The sequence below is a fragment of the Fundulus heteroclitus genome, chromosome 11, assembly GCF_011125445.2.
Source record: "Fundulus heteroclitus isolate FHET01 chromosome 11, MU-UCD_Fhet_4.1, whole genome shotgun sequence".
NCBI lineage: Eukaryota > Metazoa > Chordata > Actinopteri > Cyprinodontiformes > Fundulidae > Fundulus > Fundulus heteroclitus.
In genome coordinates this window covers 26690162-26711584 of record NC_046371.1, presented here as the reverse complement: position 1 = coordinate 26711584, position 21423 = coordinate 26690162, and the positions used below count along the sequence as shown (strand labels likewise).

General features: G+C 41.6%; 2 protein-coding genes and 1 pseudogene across 2 annotated transcripts; 2 read left to right on the top strand and 1 right to left on the bottom strand.

Moving 5' to 3' along the window:
• Positions 1-891: 891 nt before the first annotated feature.
• Positions 892-3807, bottom strand: LOC118564578 (annotated as a pseudogene).
• A 4959-nt stretch (positions 3808-8766) lies between these two features.
• Positions 8767-13808, top strand: LOC105927784 (chromatin modifying protein 1B). The gene is made up of 8 exons (XM_012864715.3): positions 8767-8941; positions 11411-11508; positions 11588-11734; positions 11818-11886; positions 12470-12577; positions 12658-12701; positions 12891-12963; positions 13115-13808. The coding sequence occupies exons 1-8, from the start codon at positions 8926-8928 to the stop codon at positions 13157-13159; spliced, it is 600 nt and encodes a 199-aa protein (XP_012720169.1). The 5' UTR covers positions 8767-8925; the 3' UTR covers positions 13160-13808.
• Positions 13809-16196: 2388 nt separating this feature from the next.
• rraga (Ras-related GTP binding A) lies at positions 16197-21262 on the top strand. The gene is made up of 10 exons (XM_012864741.3): positions 16197-16335; positions 16618-16723; positions 16824-16923; positions 17022-17088; positions 17187-17409; positions 19017-19112; positions 19227-19349; positions 19449-19540; positions 19638-19753; positions 20739-21262. Exons 2-10 carry the CDS (start codon positions 16697-16699, stop codon positions 20840-20842), a joined length of 948 nt encoding a protein of 315 aa, XP_012720195.1. The 5' UTR covers positions 16197-16335; positions 16618-16696; the 3' UTR covers positions 20843-21262.
• The last annotated feature ends 161 nt before the right edge of the window (positions 21263-21423 follow it).

Here is a 21423-nt window from a genome sequence, read left to right as displayed (position 1 = left end):
GCCTTTGCCAAAGGCTTCAGTTACATTAATATTATTGGATTGTTAGTGATGCAGCAAATTCTGGCATGCTGATTTTTGTCAAAAAAAAAATTCTTACACTGAATAAATAAACTAAAATCAACAAAAAAAATGTCACAATCTTTCTATTTTTGTTTTAATAAATGATATTTCATACAGGGCTGCCTATAAACATGGACTTCATCGTATGCGGGCTCTTTCTGATCGTTTTAATCACAATCACAGACGAATGGAAGAAGTCAAACGTCAGATAGGTCCTAAAACCAAATTTAAAATACGCAGCTTTTGATTGGATCATTTGGCCCAACTAAGATAAATGATTAGTTATACCTTTAGTTTGTTTGTCTTACCCCAGAGACTGTGGTGAATGCAGATGTTTGAGAGTACACGACATTTACTCAATTAAGATGCCATGAGGTCTATTCCAAGTTACATCAGCCAGCTGTTGAGCTTTACCAGAAAAGGGGTCACTCCAGAAGAAGGTACTTATTAGTTTGGGGGGGGGGGGGGAAGAAAAACAGCCAAACATCTAGAGCTACTTGTACTAATTAGTAACTTTGTGCTTTGAATGTCAGTGAAGGTGACGCACACTAAAACTACCTTTGAGCTCCCAAAATGGGATTCTCCACTGCAACACTGACTGATGCGGGCGCCACACTTCTTTAAAACGTCCTCTTTGTTTTACAGTCAATCTGATCTCAGGCCATTTCCCGTTTAGAGAAGCTCGCTTACATTTTTTTGTATATCTGTTGAAAGGAATGTTACAAATGAATCCGAATTAACTATTGTTTTCAATTTTTGGGTTGTCTGAAGATACCAATCGGAGCGCTGTTACCCCTTTTGACAGGAGTATGTTCAATTCTTTGAAGCCGATATATAGTTATTCTCTAACCTTACTAAATGAGGTGTTCGCAATTCACGTCCACTAACACGTCACTTACAACATCATGGAAGTACCGCTGTCTAGTCTAACCCAACAGTAAAAGGCATCCTATCTTTAAACAGGGAACACACGGCTAATGTAGTCCGGACGGATGAGTCACAAAACGGTTATAGTGTTTTTACCCCACAGCATTAATCGTCACTCAAAGTTCATCCAAACCAAGATTTCAAGAGCCTTGTAGCCCAACGAGTGACAGATTATATTTAATATGTTAACGATGTTTGTCATTTAGGCACAGAGACGTATTACGCTGCCTCCGATGCAGGAGGGGGGACCAGTCCTCCGAAAGGGAACCGGAATCCGCTCAGCTTTGATGAAATCCTCTCAACAAGCGCCCGCGTTTCTTCTCTTGGGCTCATCTTCAAAAGGCTGCGCATTTACCTCCAGGTCCACTTCAGCTCTGACCACTCAACGTCTGTTATAAGCAAGGAAGGGTTTTGAAACTTTAAACAACGCTGCAACCGTCGTTGCCTTTTGTTGCTGAAACCTCCATGTGTGCCTCTGACCGCAGAGCGCCATGCTTAAAGCATGCCTTCATGCCGGCGTGCCGTTTTCGGCTACACAAGGCCAGACTGCATGTGGACGTGCAGAGGGTAGGGGTGGTAGACGAGCGGGGGCTGGGCCTGGGGGATGTAGTAGCTGTTGTAAATCGGCTCGGTGACGTACGGGGCCGGCTGGTAGAAGCAGGGTGACGTTGGCCGTGTTGGGGATGGCGTTCTGCTCGCCCAGCACCCTCAGGGCGAGGACCGTGATCATGTTGAGGGTCTGCCTCCTCTCGTGTCCCATCAGACACACCGTGCTCTCGTCTATCACGCGCCGCAGGGTCATCAGGTAGTCGTACTTGCTGGCCTCCTCGCTGCCGACGAAATGGCACTGCAGGTAGGCCTCGATCTTGCGCTGTTGCTCGCCCACGTCCGGGAAGTCGATGAAGAAGCGGGAGCACATGTACCGCTCCAGCGACTTGATCTCGGTCTCGCTGGCCGGCCTGAAGTTCCTCACCAGCAGATCGCTGTACTTCAGCAGGCCCCCTCCTCGGATCTCCTCGGGTTGTGGGTGGCGATGAGGCGGCGGCGGAGGTGGTCCATCGCCTGCTCAAAGTCTCCGTACATGCATTCGGCTTCGACTGCTATGACGGGCTCACCTTGTGCACTGATGGGTGGGCTCTCTGGAACAGGGCCAGGCAGCTCAGGTACTTGATCGTTAACCTGAGGCGTTAAAGCCGGGCTCGTTCGATTCTTTAAATCAGGAGGCTTCTTGGAGTGTTTGGGCTTCACCGTTTGTTCGGCAGGCTCGCAGGAACCTGCGCCTGTCGGAGGGGTGCGTTCCGGACTGTAAGGGAGAACAGTAGGGGCGTCTTTACCCTTAGAGTGTTCTGCCTCAGCGCATAAAACATTAGAGCCACATGTTTCTACGCTTTCCAGTACGGGGGGTTTCGGCTGAAGAGGTTTCACTATCTCTATTGGCGGAAAGAGCTGCGTCGTGATGTCCGACACGTCCGTCAGTAAGGACCACTTTTCAGGCTGGCTGATCAGCTTCCGTGACATTTTCCTTTGCAGCTTCGGGGAAGGGCAGTAGTCTGGCACGATGTCCTGTGATGTGCTGCAAGTTTTTTTAGCCGGAGGAGGGAAGGAGTATTCACAACGTGAGTCTTGTCGAGTCGGGCTGGTTTCAGTCTTGATGTTTTTGATGTTCGCTTCCAACGTTGTACTTGCTTCAAAACTGGCCATTTCTTGGGAAATTGGCTTATCGCTGTTTGTCGGAGGCACTTCTTCGGTCGCCTGTGGTTTTAAACACGAACGTGTCGTCAGTGGATCCCTTGCATCAGGGAATAAAGTTTTGGGTGGCGCTTCCGAGGGATAGTCGCCAGCAAACAGTTGTTTCTGTTCTGGTCTTTCCTCACAAAGCTCGAATGCCTCTGGATGGACGCTCTCTCTGCCACCTACATCTTCCTCTACCTGCTGCAAGCCGTTCCCCTCGGCTCCCTTCACCTCATGCTTACCATCCGCGCCCTCGCTTTCTTTGTCTGGAAGCTCAAACGCAGACGCGGCTTCTTCCGGCCTCGGGGGGTCTGCGTTCGTTGCCATCGCTCCATCTTTTTCAGCGTCCTCTTCATCGACATCTTGCGGACTGCCTGACTGCTCTTCTGTCTTGTTGTTGTCTTTGCCGTTGGCTCCCTTGGATGAATACCTGGCCTTCAGTGCCAGCTTTCCTTCTTCTCTCCTGTCGTTCTCCCAGTAAGACTCCAGCATGCGGTCTAGTATTATCTGAAAGGAGTCCACGCTGAATTCAAACTGTCTCCGGAGGGAGCTGACAAATCGGAGCCCCACCGTTTTGGACCTGTTGTTGGAGAGCAAGATCAGGCTCCACCTGTCGTGCTCGTTGAACACTTTCACCATCTTTTGCACGTATGCCTCCTTCATGGTGAGGCAGGTGATCTTCCGTCTGTTAACCCCACAGGGGAGGAGATCCCGCAGGCTGCCCAGCACCACCTCCTTGATCACCTGGAAGTCCTCCTGCCTGGGCAGCTCTACTCCGAATATGATGTCCAGGTCTCTGTAGCCCAGGCCGTTATCTCTCACCAGGACGTGGCTGGCGGTCGCCCCGTTGAGGCGTATGTCTTTAACCTGGATGTCCCTCTCCACCAGTCGGTCCTTCACCACACGAATGATGTCTTTAGCCCTCACCTGCAGAGTGGGGAAATTTCCTCGCCCGTGGATCGGGATCACCTCAGTCAGCACTTTGTCGAGAGCCTGGACTTGGTCGTGGGTCAGGTTGTGGAACCTTTTTTCAGTTTTATGCTCCATGGTCCTCACCTGTAGAAAAAGAGGCCTGTCATTTGTATCACACTTTGACTATCTCATTAAAATGGTTAGAATTTCTCTAAAGCTAAATTCATTTATCTAGTTGATATGGACATCACATATACACTGGGCAACCGGATGTACTGCTTCGGTATTGACAAGTGCAAGTTTTCACACCGGTGCATAGGGGGCTAATAGGATAAAAATCACAGTTGCACTAAAATCTAGAAGAAGAAAAAATAATAATAATACAATTTACATGAACAGTGCAATCAAAGAGATATTTCATCCATTAATATTGTGTGAGCAGATCTGTTCTGACTTCAGCTACTATTTTAATCCTCTGATAAAGATTTTGGTATCAGTCTGTCGTTTAAGGTCTGGAGGGAGAGAGATCCATGGTTTGGGTCCTTTACAGGAAAAACTGGACAGACCAAAAGTTGCTCTGAACATATGGACAACACAATCCCTACTGACTGAGGCCCGAGGAGATGGTCTTAGAGACACTGACATCTGACAATAAGAGAGGAAAACAGCTTAGAAAACTGCTCTATTTGCTTTTTGTGGCGCTATTTTTAGTTTACACAGAAGATTTCTTTTTTTTTTTATGTCTATACCATTAGGTACATTAATAATACTGACATTTTGATTTATTTATAGTAGTCAAAGATAATCAGAGTAAATGCAGAATACAGTTTTCAAATGATGATTTAATTTATTAGGAGAAAAGACTATCTAAACCAACCTGACCCTATGTAAAAAAGTAATTGTCCCCGGGATGATTTGATGCTGATGTGCCAAAAAGATTTAGTATTTCCTTATTTGTGAAAAAAATACCAAAGTATAACTTTACAAGATACTCAACATTCTTCGCTATAATGCAGGGGGAAGGCCTCCATTTTTCATAAGAGTTCTTAAAATACTACTACTTAATTCTCACAATTTTACGACTTTATACTAATATTATGACATTATTCTTAGAATTTTCCTCCTAAAAAAATATCCCACCCGTCAAAAGGGGGCTGCCAGTCTCTGGCACTGTTATTTTGGGGATCGCAGATTAAAAAGTTTGGAAACCCCTGCTCTAAACCATCGGTGTCATTAGAACGGGGCTTTTGAAGCTAAAGATGAGAAAAAATATTAAACAACTAGTGGAAAAGGCCGGGCAATACAAAACAGCCAATAAATAAATAAAAAATAATTTCCCCGTTTTTTTGTTTTGTTTGTTTTTTTCCAACACATAATTTTTCTTTTTCTTTTTTTCTGTCCGATGAATCAGACTTTCATTGTGACAGTCTTGCAGTTTTTTAGGATGACTTTTGCTGCTTTTTCAATCTATTTCTGTCCAGTCTTGGTAACATGCTTTTTGATCCAGTTCACAGCTACGTTTGTCTAACAAAGCACTTAAAGTTGACTTTTGTTGTGAATTTTTGCTGTATAAATAAAAGGTGCTGAACTGAATTGTTCCTGTCATGATCCTTAAGTATTAGGGTTTTTTTTTTAATCATTTCCCTGTTTTATTATGTTCTAACAGGTTTTGCTTTATTATTTTAATCATTGTGTCTAGTGTCTTAGTTTGTTCTATTGTTCTGCTCTTTGTTCGTTGGGATTTATTTCTCTCAGTTCATTTTTAAAGTTTCCTCTTGGTGAAAAGTCTGTCAGGATCTAATCATCCGACCAAGACATGAGAAATTAACTTAGAATTTAGTTACATTATAACTTTGTTATGTTTATAACTGAACAAAGGAGGATGGAGTCTGAGGAGTGGAAGACTTTGGGGAGATCATAAGATGTAAAAGATAAGGAGAGGATCACATTTGAACACTGATATACAGTCATATTCAATAAATTAGAATATGATTTAAAGGTTAATTTATTTCAGTAACTCAGTTCACTAAAGGGATACACATTGTACATTTAACACTGACTGAGGTTTTAAAGCCTTTATTTCTGTTCATTGTGAACAGCATGTAAGATGTATCAGACCAATAAAAAAAAGTAACAATTTTCACAAACGGCCTTGTAATTAATCCCAAACTTAGTTTTGTTTAGTCCTTTATCAAAGCTGCTAACTAGAAGAAAAATATATATAATATAAGGGTTTCCACCTTTATTGTTTAAATAATTCCCATTCATTCAAAGACCCAGCTTTTGGGCAGCGAGCTGGTAAAACATGGCCTTCATCATTTTTGTGTTAAACTACTGACAGATGATGCTGCTTTTATGGCTGCATGTTATCAGGAATACATTTGATTGTGACACTGCTGCTGAAATTTAGACGATATCAGTTATGGGATTAACCAACATTTTCCTGGACTTATCCTTTCTCCGAAATGATTCAATGTCTCCATCGCTCTGTTAGCTTCCCTTCTCTCAGAAAATGTATAAGATATGAAGATTAAGGTCCACTTCCGTCTGGCAAAACGTACGATCAACATTGCGGAGTGGAATGCCTGACACTTGAAATGTGTCTCACCAAACATCGCATCTAAGCGGATATGCGACTGCAACATTGGGCACATTGATATTGCGATGATGACATAACTTATTCTCCAGCTATAATTAGCTATGGCCATAAGAACTATGATACAGGCATCAGATCACTTTTAAAATTCTACTACTTCTGGACTGCATGGGCTAATCCTCCAGTGTTTATGACATCAATTGTTTGTGATGACTGTGGTGGGCCTCTCTAAAACTGTCATTTAGGATCAATTATCTTGTGTTAACCCCATAGTTTTCCTTAATATTTAGGTCTGGAGACTGAGATGTTAGTTGAATAAGGGTGATTTTGTAGACTGGTGAACCAAGTCCGAGTATATTTAGCTATTTGATTTGTATCATTTGCCTGCTAAAAGACCCAAAGAGAACCCATTTTCAGTTTCCTGGTACTGTCCGGGTTTTATTTAAAATGCAATGCAGTCTGACAGATTTCTCGGGGTTCTTGGACAGGAAGCAAGCCCACAGCATGACAGATCCACCACCATACTTAACAGTGGGCATAGGATGCTCTCTGCATGTTCATCATGTTTCACTCCAAATCCTCAAGTATTTATTCCTGAAAAACTCAGCTGTAGTCTCATCTGACCAAAACACATGGTTCAAGGAAATACACACTAGTTTAGCAAAATCATTTATACGATTGTGATGGTAGGGCAGGAAATGCTATTATCTGGAATCACTTCCAAGCAACTTTGGCATGTAGAGAGTGTCTAAGGACTGTTTCGGAGACTCAGTGAAACCAAAATGGCACTCTTTGCTGCAGTTCTCTAACAGTGAGCTCTGGATGTATTCTTTTTTTTTTTTTTTTACCTCCTTTAACGTCCTGCTGAGTGTGCATGCTGGCAAGACAATGTAAACATGGGTCCTCATCCAGAAAGCTTCAAAAATAAAAGCCTACCCTGGCATAATCAGGAGTGATGTTTCTAAAGAAAAAAAATCGCTTTAGTTACATTAATTTTGAAAGAGACGGTTAAAATACACCACTGATGATTTTGTGTTGATGATTTTTCTGTGAGGAGAGAAAAAAAAGAAGACTGTATATATTCACCCCTTTCGCACCTTTACAAGAGGGTAGCTTTTATTTTTAACGATAAAGCAAAACATATTGTTGCATTGTAAATACAGAAATTGAGACTAATTGTTTTAAATGGTTTTAAGAAGCAAACAAAGGAGCAGCCCTTTTTCTGCCCAGTCAGCCTCTGTGAGGTCAGCTGTCAGTGTTTGGTTTTTCCAACCCGTGCAAACACAGCCAGTGTGGCAGGTCCCACCCGGGGCACAGGGACTGGTGGCCCACAGCAGCCTCTAGTGAATCTCAGGGGTTACATCAGCTCGGTCCTGCAGCAGGACTGCTCCTCTGCCACTTGGCTTCTTTATAGATAAGACTATATGAGTCATACAGCCACTGAACAAAGCATCACTCATTGGCTGTCCTGGATTATTTCCATGTGCGCAAAAACAACCCGAAATGCACCACTTGACGTGGCACCAGGGCCATAAAATCATCCGCCTGCGAACTTGAACATGTGCATTGTTGCATCTGATGTGATTTAGCTCACAGCATGCACCGATGGACGCCAATTTGACCATTTTGTAGAGGGCACTTTTATCTGATGTTGTGGGGTTTTTTTAATCCCCAACTCTTCTTAATGCAAAAAAAAATTTTTTTTGCAGCGAAATCAATATTTTCCTGATACATTTGCAGTTGCAACATCTCATAAAGGTCATTATTATTAATATTTTTCTAAAACTAGACAAGACACTTTGCCGCTATGATAGAAACAAATTCAAGAACTCACCTGGTCGGCTGTCAAATTACAGTTTTTTAAAAAAAGTAATGCCAAGAAAAAAAGAATAAATTAGAAAAAATAAATAAACAAAAAAGGTATCCAACAGGTTTGTCCGACCCTGTTGGAAAAGGCTGAAGTTAACACGGACAGTTTCCTCTCAGTGCAGCAGCGCTGTTTCCATGGCAATTAGCCGTCACGAAATTCACGGTGAATCACGACTCCGCGCGGGTCACTGTAACTACCGAGTGACGAAACGCTCAAGTTTTCAAACAGACGCCGTGCCCGTTAACGGCCGTGGAAAAGGGGGCAGCCGGGCACTTTGCTAAAGTTTGCCTCGTATTGCTGGAGCCCAGCGGACATGTCAGGCTGAACCGCCGGCGTGCCACCGCACTGCCGAGCTGTTGCGGGGTGAACCTCACATCAGACGGAGTGAGTCATCCTCCCTCTCCGCCGTGATCCACACAGTAAATCTAATCATCAGACGAGCGCTCACACCGCCCACCGCAGCGGCGCGTCCACTTTCACCCCCGCTTCCACTTCATGTTTTCAGTCTTTTTTACACGAATAGACTGCAACGCCCTTCCTTTAACGTGTTTTCTCGTATTTTTTATATATATATATTTATATATATTTCATTCACATTTGGGCGAAAGAGGCGGAGGCATCTCGCTCGTGACGTTTCAATGGGATACCGACACCACGTGACGGTGACGTAGGAGGATATTTTGGTAAGACATCAGGAAGTGCGGAAGACGGCGAAGCGACCGAAACAGAGGGGCTCAACTTTCACCAACTTTTTGTTTTATTTGACGAGTTTCTTTGTGGATTTGCTGGCGAAAACTCTATCGTTGGGTCTCCGAAGAACCCGCTGAAGATGCCGAGCATGGAAAGTATCCTTTGAAAGCCGCGGAAAAGGCAGGAGGAGTGCGGCGTAATAACAAGGAAGGCAGGGGCTAAAAACGACCAACGCAACACGGTAGCTTCTTTAAACTATGACATTTATGTGCCACAGACATGTGAGACGTCACCTCGTGTGTTTGATATTATTTAAAGGTTAACAAGGCGGTCTAGGTAATAAGCAGAACATTGCTAAATTTCTTCTGGCCTCTGTAATCTTTGACCGGGCTGCGTTAAAGGCCTCGTTGCTAATATCGGAAAACATAACACTTGTCTGCTGTATCTCCTTAAATTACAGCTGACTCACGCTGTAACCATCCAGGACACTTTACCTTACAACAGTTCAGGTGATATGCCTGTAATATCCTTATATATATATTTTTTTAAATGGGCCATGTTGTTTTCTCGGGAAGTTGGAAAATAATTGACGGTAGTTGTAAACTAGTTTTATAACCTGTGTTTCCCACAACGAAGCTGTCAGTGCTACAGTTTTTGAAAATGTTTATTCAGGTAATAATAATTATTATAGGTAAAATAATGACACACATCATGATAAGGATGCACATAATTTGGATATGAACTATATTATTAATTATCCAGTTGTTCAGATATTCCTAAACTGACATTAGTGACATATAAGAGTTCTGGTTAAAAGTCCGGATGTGTTGGTCTATGGTAATTAAATTCAGACATGATCTTTATTCTGTTCCCTTTTATTTAATCACTATTTCAGTCATGATTTTAAACTGGATTTTTTTTTTTCATGTTGGGAAATCACCTACTCAGTTTTCTTTTGTAGACAAACTACGTAATGCTGAAACAGTATGCAGAGACGGGTGACATCATAATGGATGCCAAGAAACAATATAAAGATGTACTGGTCGGAGATTTTTAACTTTACTTTTTAAATAAGTAAACATAATTGTACCGTCTTAGCAATTAGACAGTTGTAAACAAAATTTAACTTTGATTTTTAAATAAGTCGAAGATTGTAGGTATATACCTATGTTATATGGTTCTAAAAAAAAAAAAGACCAAAAACCGTTTGATCATGATAAAATAAGGTTATATACACTAGGTGTCCATCCTGATGGTGCTTTTTGAGCCTAAATGTAGCCCCACAGCGGGTGCAATGAGCAGATATAAACAGACATTGCGCCATCTACCGGCAGTACTATCAGAGCTATCATATGGTGAATAATAAATCAATAAATCAAAATTATATAGCGCCAGACTGAGCCTGACCAACTGAAATGCATCGCTGAAAAGCGGCAGCTCGGCGCGATCGAACACCAAGCGTTATTGATTACAGCACCGGTGTACGGCACCTCTAAGGGCCTCATATCAGAACATCACAGAGAAATTAATTTCCCATTCATAAACAGGGACACAGCATCACAGTAAGAACCAATCAATCAGTCGATCTATTTCTAATGTTGTTTTTACGTCAGACTGTAGAGGCTAAGAAGAGCATTGCTATGACTATTATCACAGTATAAATCAGAACATTTACTCACGTCAATCAACTCTGCAGTCATATCTGAGCCTCGGCAGCTTCAGCTTCCGCTTCAGCGAACACCCAATATTCATACTGTATTCCCAGCGCTATTCCAGTGTTTTCCCTCTTGGAATCGTGTATTTTTTTTGCAGTTCTTTGCCTTTCCGTTTTTTCGGTACTCCTCGTCATCTTCCTGCAGCAAACTTGGAGAAGGCTCCGGTTCAAGTAGCGCTGCTTGACCACAAGAAAGGGTATTATTCTCATTAATATTATCTTCATTGGCTTATACAGCTAATGATTGTGTGACATTGTAGCTGAAGGACATCTGCAGTGACACTGAAAACACCTCTCATTAAAAAAAAAAATTAGAATAGAGAAAAGTTTTTACTTTCTAACAATGTTTGAATTTTCAGTGTTTGATTTTTCACTCTTTTTTTTTCAATGCCAAAGCTCTTTTTCAATATTGTTGCAAGCTGTCTCTGGTTTAGCTCCATAGTTATAGTAGCTCTGCAGATTAAACAGGATCTCTATAGTATTTCAAAACAAATAGATTAACGGAATGACACTTAAAACTTAATCTTAAAGCATCTTATATGAAGTCTCCACCCCTGTAGTGGTCAGTATAAATAAACATATGACATGCCTCTGAATTAAAATACGTTTTTTTTTTTTAGAAGCTTTTCATAACTTTAATGCAAACCTCTCGCTGATACTTTTTTCCTCTATATCAACTTCCCTTCCAGGTTGTGCTCTCAGTACAACCTGTTTTCACTTATTTACGGAGTTGTTGATAATTTGAGATTTACCAAATGAATGCTGCAGAAATGCTACAAAGATTGCACCATAATTAGGAATAATATGCCCCTTTTCTCAAATTCATAGATATTCAAAACAACAATAAAAGAGATAATTTTACTGCTGGTTCTCTTGCTTTGTATTGTTGTTCTTTAACTTCATGTCTTAGAAAATCTCTTCAATCTAAAGTTTGCTGCCAAAGAGCTCCAAAGAAATGCAAAGAAATGTGACAAGGAGGAAAAAGTCGAAAAGGCAAAAGTCAAGAAGGTAAGCGGTGTTTCCCTCATCATGCCAGCTGTTGGTGCCGGCTGTGGAGAAGTTCATGGAAGCTTTTTCATGTCTCTAGGCCATCCAGAAGGGCAACATGGAAGTGGCGAGGATCCACGCAGAGAACGCCATCAGGCAGAAGAACCAGTCTGTGAACTTCTTGAGGATGAGCGCCCGAGTCGACGCAGTGGCAGCGAGAGTCCAGACGGCGGTCACAATGAACCAGGTGCGCCGAACGCGGCTTCGGTTAGAGGCAGAACAACCGTGTGGCCAAATGACCGCAGCTTTCTCAATGCTTTCATCTCACAGGTCACCAAATCTATGGCTGGTGTGGTGAAAGGCATGGATGCCACTCTGAAGAGTATGAATCTTGAAAAGGTACATCCCCTGAGATGCTGCGCATGTATAGCCTCGTGAGACCATCCTGATCTCGCGAGCTTTCAAGGTTTCACTCGCAGATCAGTCTGGCTACTCTCCGTTAAAGAAAATTTGGAGCCGTTCACCAAACGAACGTTCAATCAGAAGCGGGTTGAGGTGTGACGCAACGGGAAGCGCGACAGTTCAGTCTAAACAACATGGCGGCTTCAGCCGATGAAACTAGCGTTAGCGTGGCTATCGAGCAAGTTTTATCGGAATTACAGAGTATTTCTTTGCTGAGCTAACGAGCCTTTACCTGCAGCAGCAAGAGTAGCTTGGCTTGTGGTTGTGTTTTCGTCGTCGCTCGTAACAGAGCGAGGACGAATCTGATTGGTTTATTTGGCTCGTCTATCACCAACATAGGCCAATCAGCTAACCAGTATTTTCGCCCCTTCCCAAAATTACTTCAACGGAAGGTTTCCAGATGGATATGCGGAGCAAATCTATCTGGCGGAGTCAGGTAAGCGCATGTATGCATCGTAGTAAAAATAAAGGGTTCTAAACAAACATGCTGCTTTTTTTTTTTTTTTTTTTTTTTTTTTAGATTTCAGCCCTCATGGACAAATTTGAGCACCAGTTTGAAACTCTGGACGTTCAGACAGCCCAGATGGAAGACACCATGAGCAGCACGACAACTCTCACGACACCACAGGTGACGTTCTCTGCCAAGCTTGTTCTCGTGGTTCATTGAAGAACCTTTGGCGTCAAACTAATACGTAATGTGTGTTACAGAACCAAGTGGACTCATTGCTGCATGAGATGGCCGATGAAGCAGGGTAACTTTTCTCATTTCAGCTGTAATATTTTCTTTGTAGGGTAAATGAAATCACATAGACCAGTGTACATTTGGGTTATGGCGGTGTACAGATGGATTTTAAATGTCGTGTTTTGACTCTAACCGTGTTGTTTTGGCATGTTTAGGGCATTCTTATGAATGTAATGCTAAACTTTTGCTTTCTGTCCAGTTTGGACCTGAACATGGAGCTCCCACAAGGTCAGACAGGATCAGTGGGCACCAGCGTAGCCTCTGCAGAACAGGTATTCTTGCATGATTGCTTGTTAAATCTAAATAATGTGTTTATTTCATTAAGACAAATAAATGAAAATATGATGACCACTTGTATATGTAAAGCTAAATTAAACTAGTTCTCTCCTCTATATCTTCTTTTAATCTCTTTCTTGTTCAAAGGATGAACTATCCAATAGGCTCGCCAAACTCAGAGATCAGATGTAAAGAGCCGCCGCTGTGGAGCAGCATCTACAACCCTGATACACTACCTGAATATAACTCCCTCTCGTTGACATCATGTCTGTTTTTTTCCCCCTCCTTTTTTTACATATTCTGTCTGGTGAGAAGCAACTGTAAAGAATAATAGTTCCCTATGGTTAACGGCCCCTGTTGGTTTTTGATTTCCTGCTTCTTATTGATATTAACCAAATTAAAAAAGTGTAATTGGAAAGTTTTTAATGAAATATAAGATTTGAGGTTTGTGGAAAACATATTTAAATATACTTACGATATTCACAAGAAAATCAATAAGAACTATTACCTTTATATTTATCGTTCATTTTCAGAAATACTCTCCAGGTTTTGTATAATAGGATGTTTTTTTTGTTTTGTTTTGTTTTCTTTCATTCAGGTGTGCATACTTGGGGCAAAATATATGCATATTTCATTTCTGGGACTGTTGAGAGGTCTTTCTTCCCAGTGGTGAACTGACTTTTTGTTCTGATTACTTCTACTTTCTTTGCGATGAATATTTTTAGAAGGTCATAGGAGGTTACGCTGTCTGCCTCTATGGTCACCTTCATTTTCTCTCATTGTTCGGGAAAGGTTAAAATTTAAGTGAATGAACAATAAAATTTTATAATACCCATATAAACTTTGTTAGCATTGTTTATTTTCTAAAAAAAAAAAAATTTGGTTGGTAATGCTCAGGTAGAAAATTGACTTAATGACAAAATTACCCTTGATATTTGTTGTGAAGAAGATACATTTTTATTTTTTAAACATCTTGTAAAAGACCAGAGGGACGTTAGTCACTAAAACTGCTCTCTGGGTTGTTTTTGGTTACCTACAGACAGGGGGCAGTAGAGTCAAGTGCCCCTGTAGAACTGGTCCTGACCCCTGTACTGAAGCCACGATACTAAATAGATTTTTTTATGAGGATATGCTCTACAACAGAAACCGTAACCTAGTTAGTCCCTTGGACTAACTAGGTTACGCTGTCCCTTGGACTAACTAGTTACGTTGTTTTTTTTTACCTTTATTAATAAGCTTCGGCCATATTGAGATAGGATCACAGTTTTTATCTGCTAGATTTAGGGTCTATAACCTGCAGGTTCAGAGCTGCGAGTCGCTCTTTGGCACTGTGGCTCAATTTAAGCAATTAAATATTTCCCTGTTTTTCAGTTTCATTCTTTTGTGCTGTGCCCCCATGAAAAAACACTGGCCCCACCGTGGCTCCCTGGTGAATTTGGTCTAGAACCACCACTGACTGCAAAGCATGCAAGCATAAACGGTGGAGTTCAATATCTGTGCAGGCTGCTCAAAGCTGGAGGAGGTAACGTCAGTCCCATTGACATCTCATGCCGTCCAGCTTTTGCTAAAACAATACTCTTTTACATAGCCTCCGAATTAGTCCTAGGACAATCATCAACTCCACAATCCAATGAAATATTAGGAGGAAGAATGCTTTAATTAATAGTAGACTAGTATAGATTGGTAATCTTGGATGATCATTAAATATTTGCAATATCCGATCCTTCCTCTGACACAATGCATATTAAGAGATTCTTTACTAAGAAGCAGAAATTAGGTCAAAACTTCCCCACAGAACAGTTATTTTTTATATCAAAAGTTAGTGCAGTTAGCTGGCTAGTCAACATTAGGTGATCCATTAGCTATCTTAGCTAATGTTAGCTATCACTTCACCCACATTCAGTGGTCACTAGGGTTGGTGAGACTAAACTCTACCATTGAGTTGTTCACAAAAAAAATAGAACAGTGCTTGGCCAGTGGTCCGACAACTTTACATTTGAATAAATGATGGGAAGACCATTGGGTTTGAAACAACCAAATATATAATTTGTTCTTAATATTTATTTATGTTGTTTTCTTGACTTTTTGAGATGACTTATTTCAGGTGGCAATAGATGAAAAACCAAGGCTTAATCCATCTCCGTGACATAGGATCTTACTGAGAGTGAGTCAGGGGCAGGGACAATGGAGAGGATCCTGTTGTTGCTCAGGCGAATGATAATGAAGGGTGCCTGGAAGTTATGAATGAAATCTAAAATGTATACTCAAAACAATATTTGAGTGAAATCTAGTCAGTTGTGTGAACTTCATGAAAGACATCCGGATTTAGAGGGATAATCTAGAGTATGCTTTCTTATGTAGGTAAAGTTAGACGTTTAAAACTTGCTAAAATACACCAAAATGCCTGAGATGGTATCTACTTCTTTAAACAAAAAAGTTAGATTTTTTTTGTCATAATTCCAGAGGATACAAGCAGACAATAGTATTTTCTCATTTTAAGAGTGCCAAATACGCACAGAAACCAGTCAGTTGCAAAAAAATCAAACAGGAATGTAAACAAAGTTGTACCAGCTGAAGTTCTCAGGGAACAACATTGTCACCGTTGTCTTCAGAGTCAGTCTCTGGCTCAAACACTATAAAGAGCCACATGCGGGTCCAGGGCCTCAGGTTGCAGATCCCTGCTCTGCTCAGAGGTTTGACTGTTTCATCCTTTCAGTTCCCTCTAGTCAGCAACATATTGAAAAAGTGTTTTTTTTTTTTTTGAGTCAGCATTAGGATAAAATGTAAACCTTGTATTACTCCTTAAAATGAACAGCTAATCTGACAATGATCTTTTTGCTAAAAATAAATAAATAAATAATGATAATAGAAGAATACATATTTGACTTTATTTCTAAATATTTTCACAATTTAAGCTATTCGTTTAAAATTTTAAACATTATCAGTGATTGATTAAACAAAACAAGATACGTGTTGTTTTTTTTCTTCGCACTTGTTAGGCGTCACTTTTGCTCGATATTCCACCTCCAGCACTTGAATTATATTACACTCCTAACGCCGTAGCTTTCTGCTGGAACCATTATTCCCCTGAACGGATCTGTGAAATCCATCCGATCATTCGGTAAAACAAATCGCTGTCAGCGTTTAGGGTGAAGAAAAACAAAACTGCCTGGAAGACAAAACTCAGGGCAATTTCGCAACTCGGCCGTCATGTGACTTTTGCGTAAACAGGAAGCAGCTGATTTTTTTTTTCTCCCCCCACTTCACTCTGCTCTCACTCAGTAATGTGTCCAGCCGTGCCCTCTAACACAAACACAAGCCGTCCCCTGAGCTCACCTGGACACCAGTGACTGCTCAGCCCCGTGGGAGTGAGTATAAAATACGACAAAAAATAAAAAAAAAACTTCGTACAGGACAGCTTAGCTGCTCAGTTTGTCAGGCTAACACTGTTAGCGCGGTTAGCATTAGCCGAAGTGCTTCTGCGGAGCGGGGCAGATAGATCGAGTGAACTTAAGAGCTGAAAACCGTGTCCGTTCCCGTGTATCGGGTGGGATGCCAGCTGCCCACGCAGACGTGGTTTTGTCCTGATTTGAGCGTTTAATGGTCACGGCCGTGCCGATTAACAGCGTGGGTGTGGGTTTGTTCCGCAGGAGAAGTGCTGCAGACGCGGACCCGAGTCATCTGACCTGCAGCTCAGAGCAAACTTCCCAGCCTCGTCTCCTCAGGGGGATGTCAAGCTCCGCGATGAAGAAAAAGGTGAGGCCGGCCGCGTAGCTCCGGGATCTCTGCTGAGTTTTCGGCTCACCGTGCCTGACCAGCATGATTGTGCTTTCTTTGTTGTTGTTGTTGTTGTTAGGTGTTACTGATGGGGAAGAGTGGGTCTGGAAAGACCAGCATGAGATCAATCATCTTTGCCAACTACATAGCTCGGGACACACGTCGCCTCGGAGCTACAAGTAAGACCCAGTTACTCATTTAAAGGGACATTGGCATCGATGAGTGTTTTTTGCACACTTTTAATTTGAAATAAATCTACATTCTCTGTTAACTCCAGTCGACGTGGAGCACTCCCACGTTCGGTTTTTGGGCAATCTGGTGCTAAACTTGTGGGACTGCGGAGGGTAAAGCTTCTCTTGATACTCTTTGCAGCATTTGCACCCCCCCCCCCCCCCACCCATTACTTTGACAGCAGCACTTATGCCATCTCTTTGTCCCCTAGACAAGACACGTTTATGGAGAACTACTTCACCAGCCAGAGGGATAACATCTTCAGAAACGTCGAGGTCCTCATCTACGTGTTTGACGTTGAGAGCCGCGAGCTGGAGAAAGACATGCACTACTACCAGTCGTGTCTGGAGGCCATCCTGCAGAACTCCCCCGATGCCAAAGTGTTCTGTCTCGTGCACAAAATGGACTTGGTTCAGGAGGACCAGAGAGATCTGGTGAGTGGTAATCACCGCCTGCGAGCTTCTGTTGCATCACCGGCACCGTGTGGTGGCGAACCAAGACGGGATTAGAAGCGACGACATCACAGGCGGGTCGCTTTAGATCAAAGTTAGGATGCATTCTGTCGAGTCACAACCAGTATTTTTAATACGGTTTGTTGAACATTTTAAACGTTATTTATCGAGCCCTATCCATACGGTCCGGTGTGACACAAAGCGCTCCACGGAGGTTAAAAGCAGAAAGACACACATTTCTCTTCTAGATGCAGATGCGATGAAGTGATCCAATCAAGTTAACAGATAATGAAACGACAAGAAATTAAAAGCGAGAGAAATCAATCAGTTCTAGGGGGGGGTGAGGAACTGTGGGAACGCAATCGTGTGGATTACCCAGAAAACACTGGAGATGTATGCATATTGTGCAAGAAGAAAGGTAAGAAGACGGGTTTGTTAAAAAAAATCTTGTTAAGTCCATACATTAGTAAACATAAGGATCAAATCCGTAACATAAAAAAATATATATATTTTAAAAACATGACAGAATTTTCCATGAATATTAGCAACCTAAACCTAAACTGCAATAAAGTAATAAAAAAATAGCTAGAAATATGGTTGAAACAAAATAATAATCTGTTAGGGATAATAAATGACTGTAAACTTTGAAATACATGAGTCTAGATTTTACTTTTAAAAGACTCTCAGCTGCTCCCAGGTCTTCGGCACAGGCTGTACGACGGCAGTAAGTCTAATAATCTAAAGCTCATTTAGGGAGACCAGAGGGCAGAGCGTTGCAATAATCTATTCTATAAGTTATGTTAAGTCTCTGCATGGAACGGGGAGAGAAACTGTTGACCTCTGGCAATGTTCTTCAGATAATAAAATGCATTTTTTTCTTATTTTTCGTAACGTTTCATCGTGGTTAGGGAAACTGAAGATCCAATCAGATATGATGTCCGCGGACTTATGACACGATTGGAAGGATTCGTTGCCAGAGTTCAAAGTTGGGTTGTTAGTTTCTCTCCCCGGATGACTTCAGCCAATGACAACTTGGATTTTTTTTCCCCAGATTTAGCTGAAGGAAATTCTCTTCCAGCCAAGACTTGGTGTCTAAAGTACCGTTAAAAGGTGCACCGATGGGTCTGGGGTCGTGTTCTGGCGTTTTTTCTGGAACCCTGTTAGAATTGAAATAAGAGTTTAGTTAACTGAGCGGAACAAAACTCCTTACGAGCCTCATCTTCTTCATCTTCAACCCACAAGGACTCTGAGGTGATATTTCTATGTTGGCGTTAAGATCGATTAGACCTAATATTTTATTTATTTTTTTCTGACGTGGCCTGCAAATTCTCCACACTTTGTGTTCGTAGATGCTGTGGGAGCTGGTTCGGTTAGACTATTGAAAACTGAGAGGAGAGCTTTTAGGTTCTTTTATTATCACCATTAAGTTTGGGAAACATGAACGGCTGACTGCTGTGTTCCCCGGTTTTTATGGTGTAGCTTTTTGGTCGTGTTTTCTTGACTGTTTATAACAAGATGAAGTTGCACGCTGATTGACCTCCATTGATTAGGGGGCTTCTAAAGACCACGCGTCTTTCTGGCTTTTCCAGATCTTTAAGGAGCGGGAAGAAGATCTAAGGAGGCTGTCTAGACCTTTAGCTTGCACGTGCTTCAGGACGTCGATCTGGGACGAAACCTTGTACAAGGTAAGGGAACCTGATTGGCGGCTTTTTTTTCCTTCTTTTTTACAACTATACCTGATTAAACTGTCTTTTTAAGAAGTTTGTAAAAAAAAAAAAAAAAATGTTTTTTTTTTTCAGGCCTGGTCCAGTATAGTTTATCAGCTCATCCCAAACGTCCAGCAGCTAGAGACAAACCTGAGAAATTTTGCACAGATCATAGAAGCAGATGAAGTTCTTCTGTTTGAGAGAGCCACCTTCCTGGTGAGAGCTGCCGCTTCCTCTGTCTGCACTACGCCCCTAGATATGGGGGATCTGGGAGTTTCAAACATCTTCATGTGTGTGTGTGTGTGTGGTCTGTAGGTGATCTCCCACTATCAGTGCAAAGAGCAGCGTGACGCTCACAGGTTCGAGAAGATCAGCAACATCATCAAACAGTTCAAGCTCAGTTGTAGGTAAGTTCACGTCACGTCCAATCTGCCCAAAACGTTTTCTGGTCCTGTCCCTCTGTCTTACGTTCAGCTGTTTTTAATGCGTCCTCTGTCGTTTCAGTAAACTCGCAGCCTCTTTCCAAAGCATGGAAGTTAGAAACTCCAACTTTGCGGCCTTTATCGACGTCTTCACCTCCAACACTTACGTCATGGTGATCATGTCGGACCCCTCTATTCGTAAGTAGTGCAGATTATAGCCGTCTGCCTCAGGATACATCTTCAGCCCCCTAAAACCTTTTTATTTTATTTATTTTTTACCTCACTAACTACAATAGTCATATTCAATAAATTGCAATATGTATTTAGGAGAGGTTTGATTGTCAGATTAAGAATACCTTTTTTGGAAAAAAACAACCTTTCAGCTGGTATGAAGCATACTTCTCATTAAGACCCCATTTCTTAAAGAAAAATGTTGCTTTTTTTGTTGGTCTGATGCAATATATTAATCTTAAACGTTGTGTTTTTATTAGCTGGAGGTGGAAAGAAAATTATAATTAACCTAAATAAAGGCCTTAAAACATCATGAGTGTTAATCTATATAATGTGTTTCCCTTGGTGAGATGAGTTACTGAAATAGATCAACTTTTAAGGTTCTAATTTCTTGAAAATCACCGTTTATTTTATCAGGATCTTTTGTGATGCATAAAATTGGGAAATGGAAGGAAAATTATACCTGGTTTAAAAACAAATAGACTAAGGAAAGAGAGCTTTGGAGAAGGAGCCGAGAAGTACGTGGTAACATTGGAGGAGCTGCAGATGTTTGCAGCTCAGGTGGAACAATTTGTAACCTGGACAAATGTGCTGTATTCGGAGGAAACAAACGCTACAAATCATCCTGAAGACGCAGTGAATCATGATGGGGGGGGCATGCTTTTTGACTAATAGAGGACAATCCCAGAAAATAACAGTGAGAGGCAGCAAAAGCCTTGAACATGGGACAGAGGTTCACCTTCCAACAGCACAATAATCCAAGCTGGGATCAAAGCTTACTCATGTGTTAGAAGGGCCGAATTAAAGTCAGTACCTGAATCAAATGAATAAGCTGTGGTAAAACTTGAAAATGTTCCCAGACCCTCATCAGCATTCACTTGAATCCGCTATAAATTTCTGATAAGATGTTTAATATCTGTTTGTTTTTTTTCCCCCACCTCTGTTTTTCTAGCATCTGCAGCCACTCTCATCAATATCCGTAACGCAAGGAAACACTTTGAGAAGTTGGAGCGCGTGGACGGACCCAAGCACAGCCTGCACATGCGGATGCGTTAGCCCACTCTTAATTCCCAGTGGATACTCTCAGCCAATCAATGCACAGAGCGCAGATAGCATGTTGCAGCCTCCAAGCTCTGATAGATATAAACAGCCCTGCATCACTTCTGTTCTATCTTTACATTCAATCAACAGTCATTCTGGGAAAAACATTATTATTTTTTATTTTTTTTTGGTCTAGTTTCTACAGGGATCAGAAGTATGTTGAATAGTGACACGTTCTGATGGAATATTTAAGCTTAGTTGACACATTAAGCAGTTAAAAAAAAATGTGTTCACCATGAAGGCTGCCTTTCTTTTCACACTTTGTGGGTATCCATTGGATTTATATAGTCGAGGAAGTTCATCCCATTGACACAGTTTGATTTTCAACTGCGGTTTTTAAACTGTCATCAAAATATAGCTATATTTAGAAACCTATTTTTGTGTCTGCGTTTTTCTTATATTCTGTTTTTTGAAAACTGGAATGTGTGTGTTACTTTATATGCTGCGGTATCCAGTCTAAGAGTTAACTTAGCGTTCTGCACCAGTTGTTTTGTACATGTGATACATGGTGCACCTGTCAAGTGGGTTGACAGTAG